General features: G+C 40.5%; 1 protein-coding gene across 1 annotated transcript in view; it reads right to left on the reverse strand.

The window, feature by feature from the left end:
- BANK1 (B cell scaffold protein with ankyrin repeats 1) overlaps positions 1-13,088 on the reverse strand; it is a 133,555-nt gene that overhangs the window by 100,026 nt on the left and 20,441 nt on the right. The window contains exon 3 of the mRNA XM_032186184.1: positions 6,515-6,580. Coding sequence (XP_032042075.1) covers positions 6,515-6,580 — 66 coding nt within the window. The remainder of the gene's footprint in view (positions 1-6,514; positions 6,581-13,088) is intronic.

A 13,088-nucleotide genomic window follows, 5' to 3' on the forward strand; every position in this document is an offset into this window, starting at 1 on the left:
ACAAATAAGAGGAGGGAAAATAAGGGGCAAATCGGCTCAGACATGACAAGGAATGGAAAGGTGATTAAGCACATATGGCCAACTTGCCACATAAAAGAAAAGACGGGGTGTTGTTAATCAAAAGATTAAAGTGAAGAAGATGACGGAAGAGGATTTCAGTCAGATTCAGCAAATTGTTGAGGCATGATCATGTTGGGATCACTCCCTAGCATGATGTGAGGTATGGGCAGCGGTCGTCCCACTTTGTTCTGTGAGGTATAGCTAAAGAGAGGCTCATGTAAAACTGGCTGCCCTTCAGTTCAAAAGCTTGAAGTCAATCACATATGAGCACTCATCAGAGACGAGGACTGAAAGTAGAGCCAAAGACACACACACAAAGGCAACCTCCTAAATGAAGAAAAATGAGGAAAAGGATGAGTTGCAGCAGAGTGGCAATCAAAGCCAGCTTCTAACCGCAAGGGTTGCTCTAGAGAAGACCTGAGAAAGGCTGTAAGAAAACATGGCAGCAGCAAACATCCACCACGCTGGGCTTGCCATTCAGCGAATCTATCTTACTCAGCATGAACTTGGGATTTAGTCATCTTTACCATAAGTCTTTGCCAAGATATAATTTCAAAGCAAATCTCCTCTTCTATACTCTGTTGAAAAGTCTTCTTTTACTGATGGTGAGAGAGGCCTTGGGAACTGAAAGGTTTCTAAAATCACAGAAAATGATTAAACATGCTCAAACATACAAACATCTGACTTAATTTCCTCCGTTTGTTTTCTGTCATGTATAAATTCCAGACCTAGGTAAATGCATTCGTTACTGAACGAGTGCTAAATAACATTTCTCTCTATGCTGAATCATACATCTTTTGTAAAATACTTTGGCAGTTATCTTTGTTTTTCTCAAAATCATTCGCAGTCCCAGTTTCTGCTTCCATGGTTGAGTTCTTCTGTCAAAAACAGTAGCTTTCTGTGAGTTGGCCTATTTTGCCCATGTCTCCAAAATGGTTGTTACTTTATTTATAGCGAACAATTTTTCTTGCAAATAAGCATCAAACTGACAGCTTCCTTAAAAGCTACGAGGAACAGCATTTTCTTTTCTGAGAATTCAGATGATGTTCACGTTATATTAGCAATGGATGGTGCTGCAATCTTCATTCACGCCTATTTCTCACCCACAGCATAGTGTTCCCCCCACATCTATTGTTTTCTGCTTCACTATGTACATGCAGGCAAAGACTGATTTGATTGCAAAGGTGCGTACCCACCTTTTCTGTATTAATCAGGCATGGTTTTGTACATAATTTACCACTCTGATGTAGTTGTAGCCTAATGGAGCCAGCATAAAAGCATCGAAACAACGTAAAAGTCATTGTATGTGTATCCAGATTGGAAGAGGGGTACAAACGGAAAAAATCTCACCTTCAAAAAAAACACCTAGAACTTCAAAAAGCAATTTGCTATGAATTTCTCAATACTTCTTACTTAAGAAATAATTTGCATGAAATTGCAGGTGTTTGTTCCTATACGTACTTTCATATGACTTTAACTGTAGATTCAGAGGCAATCCAAAGCTAAAACGACTAACTAGCTCCCAACTTGTCTGTGGCCTGGAAAAAAAGATTTGATAAACTCATTAATCCGTGTTTTGGTTCCAATGTATGCATTTAGATTAGAGATTAGAGGTTTTTCTCTCCGTGTATATCACATTTTCTGCAATCAAATCCATGATTTTCAGGTGTAGCAGCAGCACGAAGAATACAACCGCTCTGCTTAGCTTTAGACACACAGAAAGACTTTCTCAAAGTTTCTAAGCTACTAGGCATGCCAATTAGTTTGGAAATAATAACTACTTGCCTGAGGTCATTCAGGTGTGGAGCAGAACTGCTGATGGAGCCCAAGCCTGTTATTTCCAGATTCTACACTGCAGGTGCTTCCTTCCTGAGTCTTCTCCTGGGATAGGCAAACTGAAACCTGGCCCTCTGTGAGCACCAGCAGTTCTCAGATATTAAAACCTAATATTATTGAATTAATTCATAATTCTTTAACGTTCTTAAAGAACCCATCTAGCTACTTCAGGGTTACTGGAGTTCTACCACAGTAAGAACATGGGCTTTTTGTTCCATTTCTCTGTGGTATCAGCACACACTTCACACTTTTTTTTTTTTTTTTTCAGTAAAGGATGATAGAACACCAAACACTGCCCCAAGCCCGAGACAGTTACAACAAGAATAACAGAGATGTGTTACTCTCCAGCTGCTGACTCAGATTTCAGGCCGAATCTTAAACATTTCACAAACACCATCCTCAAGGATCTAGCAGTGAGCAGCCAAATTTTCCCCTTTTGACCACATCAGAAGCTGTTCTCTTGACGAAGAATATCTTTTACAGCCATCAAGATTCAGTGACAAGGCAGAAAGGCCATGAAGTTTGATGTAACTGAATAGTCCTTTACCAACTGCACTGGGAGAGGTAGCGGGAAGAGGCACGGGTAGCTGGCACCCTCAGCCTTCGACCTACAAGTACAGGATGTGGATCATGAACAGTATCCAACCACTGACACAAGACAATGTGCTCCACATCGCAGCATCCCTTAAATCAATCAGGTAACGGGAGCTAGCCTGGACTGCAGCAACTCGTTTATCAAACAGCATAACTTGCTCTGAGTGTGACAGCAGAGCTCCAATACCTGTGCAAGGCTCTTACCAATCCCTGAATGAGATTTATGGTGCTTTTCTTGACCTGTACGGCTCTAAGTTATATGGGATATGCCTGTCTAAGAGATCATGCGTCTCCCCATGCCATGCTGCCACAGTTTCAGTCAGCAGAAAGATTCCTACCAGAAACATTTGGTAATAAAGAAGAAAAAAGTGATTTGTCAGCAAAACAAACTCACCAGGGGACAGGCTGCTTTGCAATTTATTCCCACCTCTGGTTTGAAATAGCTAAAATCTATTGACGCTTATGGCAGACTAAACAGCACACTGATTTCTCAGGAACACCATAAAAAGCAGTATATTAGACGCGTATGCTTGGTTTCTAACTCTTGATTATTTTCCTTTTGTTAGGTTTATGAATATGAACATAAACCTGAGGCCTTTACCTTTTAAGGTACCATCCTTGAATCCAATGCCCAGATGCCAGAATACGCAGATTCTACTAAAAGAGGATTTCAGATAGCATTGTAAGAGCTAACAGCAGAGCAGAAGGGCTCTGATAGCTCCTTTACCTCTGGAAGGGATGCCAACTACTTTGTTACCAAGTGCCAGCCTTTCTCGATTTCAGTATGGTTAAGGATATAGCTAACAGTATGCACATGTTAGTCTGAAAAAAACTCTGGGCAGGACCAAAAGATGTCTGCTAGTAAACTTAACGGGTAGACAGCTATTACGTGTTCACATCATATTTCTGTGCTCGGACTGCCCACCCCTAATTCATTCAGTTCAATAGTACAGGATATAAACCTTAAAGGCAAACATTCAGAAAGACAAAGCTGTTTCACAGAAGGGAACAGCCTTTCTGAAGGTGAATATCAGCTAATGGGTACTTAAATTTTAGGCTAGTCATGCTTTGCAGGTAAATTAATGAATGCAACTCAACAATAAGGCATTCAAATTTTTTTAGCTATATGGTTACAAGACTGCATACCCTGATCCGAGTAAGATTGCTTCACTTCTCCAACCTCAGTACAAATTAGAAATAATGAGTCTTTGGAGAGCAGAAAATTTCCCGAGGAACCACAAGGGAATCTCTCAAAATGCAGCTTTCTAGTAATAAATATAAGACTACTTTTGTTATAGAGAAACCAGAAATAAAGTAAATACAAAGCATTTGTGAGCGGCTAAGGAGCTGACTTGTTCAGCTGTCACCTACAGGAATGAGCCCTCATAAATCTGTAACATGGTGATTAGCATTCCACAACTGGATCTTTTCCATCACTGGCAGGTACTAGCAAATCAATTGTTTTCACATCTGCTTGGAGCTCATATTTCCCCAAAGGATCGCAGTGATCATATTGTTTTTCCATCTTCCAATGTACTCTCTGACCTTTTCCCTCAAGGCCTTGCACAATTCACTTTAGTCAATCACTTCTTATTGATTGTTAGTGCTTGCTCATTCCCCATCTATCTTTGCTTTATTGGATATATTGTTTGTTTTCTTTTTGTGTGTGTGTGTCTTGTCATCCACTCACTGCTCTTTCCGCCCTTGTTGCTTAAGATTTCTTATTTTGGTGTTGCACTTCTGATCTGTTCAACTTTCATTCCAGTTCAAGTCTAAATTCCATCTTCCCTCAGCTTGTCCCTACCTTTGTGCAATGTCTGTACACTAAAAACACGCTTCAACTTTCAGCATGACAGTCTACACCTTCCAAAAAACGTTGTTGTAAGAAAAAAAACTTTCCTGATTTAAAATTTCTCCAGTAACACTGTGTATTGGGTTTAGGTGGCAAGGTTTTAGTAGCAGAGGGCTGCAGTTGTGGGAGAGGAGTGAGGAAAATGTAGAAAAACAGCCCTGCAGCCCCCCAGGGCAGTGCAGGAGGTGCTCCAGGCAGGCAGCAGCAGTTCCCCTGCAGCCTGTGGAGAGGCCCCTGGTGGAGCAGGCTGTCCCCCAACGAGCAATCCTCCTGTCCTGTCTCAGCCCTTGAGCCCTTTCTCACTGGATTTTCACCTCTCTTCCTTTGTGGAAGGGGTAGAAAGAGGACGGTTGTGGGGGAGTTTAGCTGCCCAGCAGAGTGAAACCACCACAAACTGCCGCTTCTGTTTTGTGTCATCCATCCAATTCGGGGCTGCATATATTCACTTCTTATCAGAGAGAAGCGTTTTTCACAACTCATCCAAAGTCAAATCCTGCCCAGCCACTGGAAGGTTCACATGCTTTCTGCAGGGCACTAACACCGCTTCATTTGCAGCTGCCACCTTAGTTCCTTGGCTTTGAAAAGACTGACACACTGAATCATGGAAAATGCAATCACTTCTCCCCTGGGGGTACTTCTCCCTTTGAAGTTTTGCAGCAGCAGCAGGTAACTGCTCCCCATTGCACCACCAAGAAGAAATCCTGACCAGGCATTTCCTTGTAGTCATTCAGGAGTCAGTCTTAACCACACATGCATGATGCCATTACTGGGAATCCCTTTTTTCTAGTCAGCTCTTTCATTCATCACGTCAGCAGAGAATCGATCTGCTCCTCTTAGCAATACCCAGACATCATTAACCAGTTGAGGTTACATGGCAGCCACCTGGGATCCTGCAGAACTTCTCAGCCAGGAGCAGGAAGGAGGCTGCAGTGGGAAGGGAAGAATAACGTAATGCTGATTGTAATGGCATGGGACACGGATCTCCCAAGCGGTGAGAAGGAAGGCAAGTTTGCCATGGAAGATGACAAGTTTTCAGATCTCTCCGTCTTAAGTGCTTCAATACAATCAGTGCTACCGAGGTAGCTGCCAAAAGCTGACTGAAATCTGCGGTCCAGACTGTTCCAGCAAAGATTTCAAGCACAATTTTTTGCTTCTGATGCAAGTCTTTCTTAGCTGGAAAACCCTCAATTCATTTTATTACAGCATCAACCACTCAGCTGATGGGAAACTTGGACTCAAAGCTGCTCTTCAAGTCTCCATATAAAAGAAGAAAAGGATTACACATGAAAAAAAGGGTCAGGGTTTAAAGGAGGACTTAGCTTAGAGGAACATCTCCTCAGTCTTTTCCTAGAGTTCTGTTTTCCCTAACCATTCCCTCTCTTACTGTCCTTTTTGGGCATCACAAACATGAATGAAAGGAGCAGCGATGCCAATTTATTAAGCAACTTGCTGATGAGCCAGTAATGACAAAAAGCCATCTTTATACCAGCAAACTTCTTCAATGCACTAAGCCACGGTCCATTCAGCACAGGACCAAAAGAGGCATCCTTAGAAACCATCACAACAGGGCTGTAGGGATAAACAGTGCCACTTTACAGCAGTTTGCAGCTTGAGCCTGTTATGCATTGTGAACTAAAGCACGGTAAGCATTTAAAAGCATGTAAGTTAACATGAATGTTTTGAAATTACTTTAAGAAGCTAAAATCCTAAACTCCATAGGTCACTGACATATATAAATGTAATTCATGCCAGTAAAGAAGAACCAGCAAGCTGGCAGCATCCTTCAGTGACCGATGTTGCAAGTATAATGTGAGTGGGGCTGCTCTATCCAAAATATCTGATCAGCTCTCTTTTCTCCACAAGCGAAACTCCATATTTTGGGAACAGAAAAAAATATCTTTTCAAGGTCTTCCTTTTTTTTCCCCACCCTGAATTCATGGAAAAAGGAAATGGCCCTGTTGAATCTTCTTCTTTTTACATTCCTCACAAAAACACATGGTATAGATGTGTGGGTGGGATGTCTGAAAACAAGGCATGTTCCTCTACACAGCTGTACGCTATGGTAAGATCAGTTTATTGCCTTTCATGTCTGACAAGATGCAAGGAAACAAATTTCATTTCCTTGAATAGAGCCACTACTCTTCAGAAAATGCAAGGGGAATTCAAACTCACCATCTGCAAGAACGGCTTCATAGATGTAAGAAAAAGAGGCTCCAGGACTTTCGTTCTGTGGCTTACCTAAGAAAGAGAATAATTCTTTAATGGGTATCTCTTACAAAACATCTTTAAATTGTCATCAACTTAGGATAGTAATCATCACTGCTGTCAAATTTATTGTTTCACTGAATCTTTATTTTGCCCTAAGGAAGACCTCAGCATTAGAAAACAATCAAAACATTGGCAAAGGAAAACAGTTAACAAATGGACAAGCAGCTTAGAGCCTCACAAAAAAGGAAATGTCAATACATTTATTTGAATTTTTTTTTTATAAGATGAAATTTTGGATGTTATTCTAAATGGGTAATAAAGCTATCTTAAAGCTACAGTTTTTCAGGTAGGGAGAAAAAAATCCAAAAGCGAGTGGAAAGAACAAGCCCAGAGATAGATTCAGATGGAACTGTATGTACCCCATTTCTGCAAACCACGCCATGACTGATCTTTTCACTTTATTTAGATTGCATGAAACCGAACACTCAAAAGCAGTCTCTCTCCGTTGTGGTATTCTGCTGACTATTTCTTTTAAACCAATCTGCACTGGGAGCAGATCTGCAGACCTACTCTGGCACTGACTGGTGGTTTTGTACTACAAGATGGTGCTGTTTACTTTACCCCGTTTCAGTAATTCTTTTAATAACAGGAGTCCAGTGAATGTGGAGGGGATTCCAGGGAGAGGAAAAGGTGAGTGGTATCTGCTGACTCCTACTCCAGAGATTTTAAATAATTTCCCGTTCCAATCCTGAAGTTTTAAGGCAAAAAAGGTAGCAAGCCTTTTAAAACATGCTTGGGAGAAGTTCTCAGTTTTTTATTCCTCTTTTCTTTGAGAGGCTTTACAAATGACCTGCAGATGTCTGAGCAGTCACACAACTGATCTGAAAGCAAAAGGGAGTTTGAATCTGGACATACAGAGTGCATTACGGTGGCAAGTGTCACAAAAAGCCATGCCTCCAAGTAGAACCAGAAGAAACGCTTCGCCCTAATCTTGCTAAATACTGGTACGTAAAACGGTGACCAAACCCCTGGTGGGATGGCACTCACCACACAGAAATGAGCTCTACAGCACAGCACATTAGCAAATTGATAATTCTGTTTTCTCAACAGGATCTGAATGGCGTACAGATGCCATTTAAAATGGCATCAGTAATGCAGCCACAAACTCCAACACAAAACAAAGTATCAAATAACTGCTAATTAACTGAGTACTACTTATCCTGCGTGCTAATGAGGCCAGCTTCTTGAGAGGGGGAAAAAAAGAATGCACTTACGTAATTAAAGGCAATCAGTGCATACGAACAAGGGGCCTAATTAAAATCTAATAGGCTACTTTGTATCTGCAGCATTCTGACTTTTGAGCACTTACGATTTTAACTGTAACAACATTTTTTGGACCAAGCTCTGTCCTCAAAGCCATCTGAGTCAGTACAGGGAAACCCTACCAAGATAGAAATCTGATTCTACATCAAAAAAGTTTTTTTTTTTTTTTTTTTTTTCCCCTATCCTAATATTAATTTTATTCAGCATGAACTTATATAGGTGCTATACTACTTTGTTAGCAATTTTTTTATTTATTTCTTTTAAATTAGGAAGACATAACCCTTATTTTGTCTTACTTTCAATGAATTGACACCGACATAATAGAAATACACTGTGGTGAAACTACAAAGAGCACTTCTGCTATAATAATCTCTGCATGCCAGAAAACACACAAAGAATGCACTTCCAGAGGACTTCCCCAGATGCCTTCCAGCAACTTTTCCAAAATTGTGACTGGTAACCACAGTATAAAAACTAGAGGGGAGTCAATAATATGGTATTTTAAAGACATAAGGCTACAGATTCTTGTGCAATAAAAAACAACGTGTCCACAAACAACCTTGAAAGAGCAGACTAATGATGATAAAGCCATTAATTCCTTTTTAAAATGGAAAATGCATAACCTAAATAAACAACAGTAAAATCACAGTACATTAATTTAAAGTAGTACATGCTGTGGCAGCAATGCTTATGTTCTATTAATTTGACTTTATTAATAAAAAAAAACTTCATGAATTTGTTCTACAGTGAATGTCTTTTAATGGCATTTAAGGTACCTGTACGTTCACTTTCCCAGGTGTAAGCAGTTTTCATCCAATTAGCATTAAAAAACAGAGGAAAAACATCACTACACGATGCACGCTTCAGCACCCAAGCACACGGGTCACCTCGACCGGCCAGCCAGATCAAAAAATGAGCTGCTGAAAAATCTGATGTGATGAATAAAGTCGGCTTTGGATTTTGCAGGAGTAAGACACGAAGGAACACAGAAAGCAAAGAGTTTAAGTAGCAGGGGCAGGCAGTCTCAAGAACAGCTCCATGGCTGCCAACAGCAGGCTGTTTCTTATGTTTCTCTTCTGGTTTGAGATAGCCAGGACCAGGAGCCTTAGGAAACAAGCTAGTGACACTAAACCCATTTGTTTTTGTAGCAGTCCCATTCCCAAGCCCCTACGACTGCACTGCCATCCTGCAGTCATTCTGCAAGGCAGTGGAGAGACACACCTCAAGAAAATGTTGGAAAAGGCGGAAAGAGGGGTAACTTTGTGGTTTCATCTACTGCAGCCTCCTCTGGCAGTAAGCAAAGCCAGAACCACCTCTTACCTCCATTTACTCAACCTTGGGTGCCCACGCAAGAAGCTTTACAACCCTGGCTTTAGCTCCGGCATGTACAAAATCACACTGAATTCCCTGTTCACAAACAAACCCAAAAATCATGGATTTTGTTTCCTCTTGAACTTTGCTTAGTTGAGGTTTTTTTTGCTAGACTCCAAGTCAGTGTCAAAATCCACGTGAAATACTGCTGTTTATTTCAAAGGGGAAAACTTTCCACTTAAATGAGAGGTTTGCTCCATCAGCACAAGTTCTGCTGGCAGCCTAAGAAAATTCACATTGTCATTAGTTACTTCTATTTGAGTACCAATGTGAATAGGATCTTACAGGAGAAAAACAAAACGCTGAACTCAAAATATGAAGTATTGCTCCAGTACTCAAACATTATACCCAAACTCATGCTACAATTCCAATAAAGTGAAACAGGAGACAGACACCATAAAAGCTCGTTTCTCTTTTCTATGGAAAATGGAAACTACCATTTCTACAATAGAAATTGCTACAACTACAAATGGAAACACAATGGAAACTACCCCCATATTTGATGTGGCCTAGAAATTTGCCTATGTTAAGACCTTTTTTAAAGCTCCTAGCCTGTTTGTCCTGCATGAACTAATTAGAGACAAATACAAAATGTCAGTATCTCATTACTCCAGAGTTAAACTTTACTACTAGATGCAAAATCAATTTTCTTAGCATTACTCTTGGTGATTAAAACTGTTGTACTGAATACTTGTTTGTTAACAACCAGAAATGAATGGCACGCTGCTGTCTCAGGTGAAAGTACTCCTCCTGAGAATCCTTCCCAGGCCATCAGAGACTCTGAATTCAGATTTTTTGGGCTGTGCTAATTAACATACCTCTTCCCACTTTTTGAGATAATAGCAGATGTGAATGGCTACGTGTAGGTTTGTTGAGCAGTTCTCAACTACTCATTTTTACAGTAGCAGATTCTCTTCATATGGCAGAAAAGAGCCAACCACTTGCTAGGGGGAAGGCTAGAAATAACAAGAGCTGTTAAGTTTTCTTTGAGCTGTAAACAATCAAATCAAATTTAAAAAAGCAAGCAGACTAATAGATACCTACACTCCTGAGCTATACTGAGAGGTCCCACCAAAAAGAAAAAAAAACAACTCATAAAAATGTCAGCATACTTTAGAAATAATGGCACAGAAAGGTATCTGTATTAGATGAGACCTGTCCTCCTTGCTGCATCACCAATACTGATGCACAAATAACTGCAGGAGGAATTTAGGACATTTAGAGATCTAATTAACTACTTCTAGCTGCAACTATCCATCTATAAATCATTTGCTCAAGCATATGAATAGCCTGAACTTGAAATACAAGTATTTCAGGACTACACAAAAAAACCCAACAACCCACAATTATATCTAGGCTAAAAAAAACACACAGGGTATTGGATTAATACATTGGAAGTACAATTTAATATAAAAAGGGTACACTGTTCAGCAGACCAAGGAGAAATGATAGGAACAAAAAGGGAAAGGAAAGGATAAATGCAAAGAAAGCGTCTGCTGACCCTACTTTCAGCAATATTACTGAGAGCTGTTGAAAAGAGAAGAACACCAGATCACACTGGGCCATCTTAGAATAACAGAAGATAGAATAACAACATTGCTAAATGTTCTAATCTCAGAGATTTATCTTTCAATGACCACAGTCACAGAAAATTCAAGAACAACTCTAAATCTGAACCTAAAAGAGTCAGATAGCATGGCTGTTAAGTATTTTGTGAACAAGGCCTGTTAAAGGAATCCTTTGACAGCAGCAAAAATATTTGCATTCTCCTTCCTGCGTAAGGTGAATACAGTAAAACCTTTCACCAGCCAGGAAGCGTGTCAGAAAGATCAGCTTCCACACATCTCAGTTCTCCATTCGCTCTCCCAAGATGTTCTTCATTTGCTCCATCCCAACAGGGATGACAAACCCCTCAGATTTTGCCTTTGGATTACACTGCAGGGGGAACAAGCTCCCTGCTGGATACAAAACCCCCTTGCCCTTGCATTTCAGTTAGTTCTACTAAGCATTTTAATTCTGATTATTTGCCTGGGATATTTGGTACACATACTAGTAGAGCGGCAGAAGGAAATTCTAACACCAACGGGATGAAATTGGCACTATCTGGTAGGTGAAACGCTGTTTCAAAATAATTGGTAGGGGGAACACAAAATTACTTTTATTTTGTACTCTTTCTGTATCGCACTGTTCCAACAGTGCAAAGAGATGGCATTTAAGACAGGAAGGACAGCTGAGAACTTACCTAGGAAGTTTACAGAGCATGGAGAAAGCTGCAGTAGGATGCTGGTTGCTAGCACCTAACCTACACCACTATTAATTCTCTTCAGAACTGTGACAAGCTGATTTGGCATCCATATTCAGTGGTTATAACTACTACCAGCCACCCCTGAAATGTAGAATCAGTCAAGACCTAACACCTCAACAGCCCACTGTGCTTAGGGATTAAAGGAAATGAGCTGTGGTGGTGAACAACGGCACGGTGCCATGTGGTCATTGTCATTAGAGCCAATTTTTTTAGGTTTTGGTAGAGAGATGACTCTTTATTAATACTGAGGAGACAAGATGAGAAGTGTATGGAGGAACAAATTAACACTAATGGATGTTTGGGAAGGAAAAAGAAGGGAAAACTGTGCAGAACATACACCACCGTGTTTTCATTGCTATCTCTAAAAGCAGAAATATTAGGGACAAGAGATAAGCACTGAAAACAATTAAAAGAGATAGGATTTTCCTTCTCTCTATATATGGGTCATCTTCTGAGTGCACAATCCTGAAGAAAACATTGAAGAAAAAAAAAAAAAAGCTTCAAAGGAGAAACAATTCAAGTATGCTTAATAGCCCCTTAGCAAGCCATTTTAAACCCAAAGGAAAAACGTCTTTCCCAAATGTGTAATCTCTCAAAATCTCCGCCAGAGATATCGAAGTCTAGGAGCTAATAGGGTTCTACAAAAGGATGTCCTAAATATGGACATTGCAGTCACCGTTATCTTTTAAGCTAAAGTAGATTATAAGCAAGGCACACCCTTATTCCTTGGAGCCCAGGTGACAGCATCTCATGCTCCCAACTCTTGCATGGCACACTAGAGAGCAGTGCCTAGCTCTCCTAGCAAGCAGGGACCTGAGCTGGCCTGCACTTATCGGGCACCTGACGTTGAAGTAAGCAAAGTAAAAGGTGAAAGTAAGTAAAATCCTGAGGGCAGATGCCATAAATGTTTCTGTGAACACACAGACCTAAGTAAAGATCTGTCATCTGTCTTCTAGTGAACTGTTTATCTTTTCAGAAAAAAGTTTGCAATTTCCTGTGCATGAGTCAACTGGCTGTCCCTGGGCACAGTTCCTTCCTATGCACACACATAGATGGTATAGATTCAGTTTGCATTTCACAGAGGAGATGCCAAGGAACTTCTCTGAAGCTAAATATTAGGCACAGGCAAAAATTTCAAGCATTACCTCCTGAAACCATAGCAGGCAACTGTAAGCAGCTCAGAAACCTGAAGTCTGAAAGATGCTCAGAAGATAAGCCGAGGGAAAGGTTAAAAAATAACAGCAAGAAACGTTAGAATGAGAGATTTTTGGGAAGGAGCAGCCTAAGATTTAGTTTAGCCAGACTGTATCATCACAGCACGTGTGTGCAGAGACATTCAGGGCAGGTTTGGAAGCTGTACAGCATCCTGAAATGTATCTGCTCAAGCACAAGGCAGGAGGGACATCCAGACAGGTCACGATCCTGATGTTCAAAAGAATATTGTCATTTGTTCATTTGCATGAAGAAATACTGCTGGAGACAGGTTCATTTCAAAGTAAAACTCCCAAACTGCAGGACGTCTTTCTCAAGCACAAGCTC

The sequence above is a fragment of the Aythya fuligula genome, chromosome 4 (genome assembly GCF_009819795.1).
Source record: "Aythya fuligula isolate bAytFul2 chromosome 4, bAytFul2.pri, whole genome shotgun sequence".
Lineage (NCBI taxonomy): Eukaryota > Metazoa > Chordata > Aves > Anseriformes > Anatidae > Aythya > Aythya fuligula.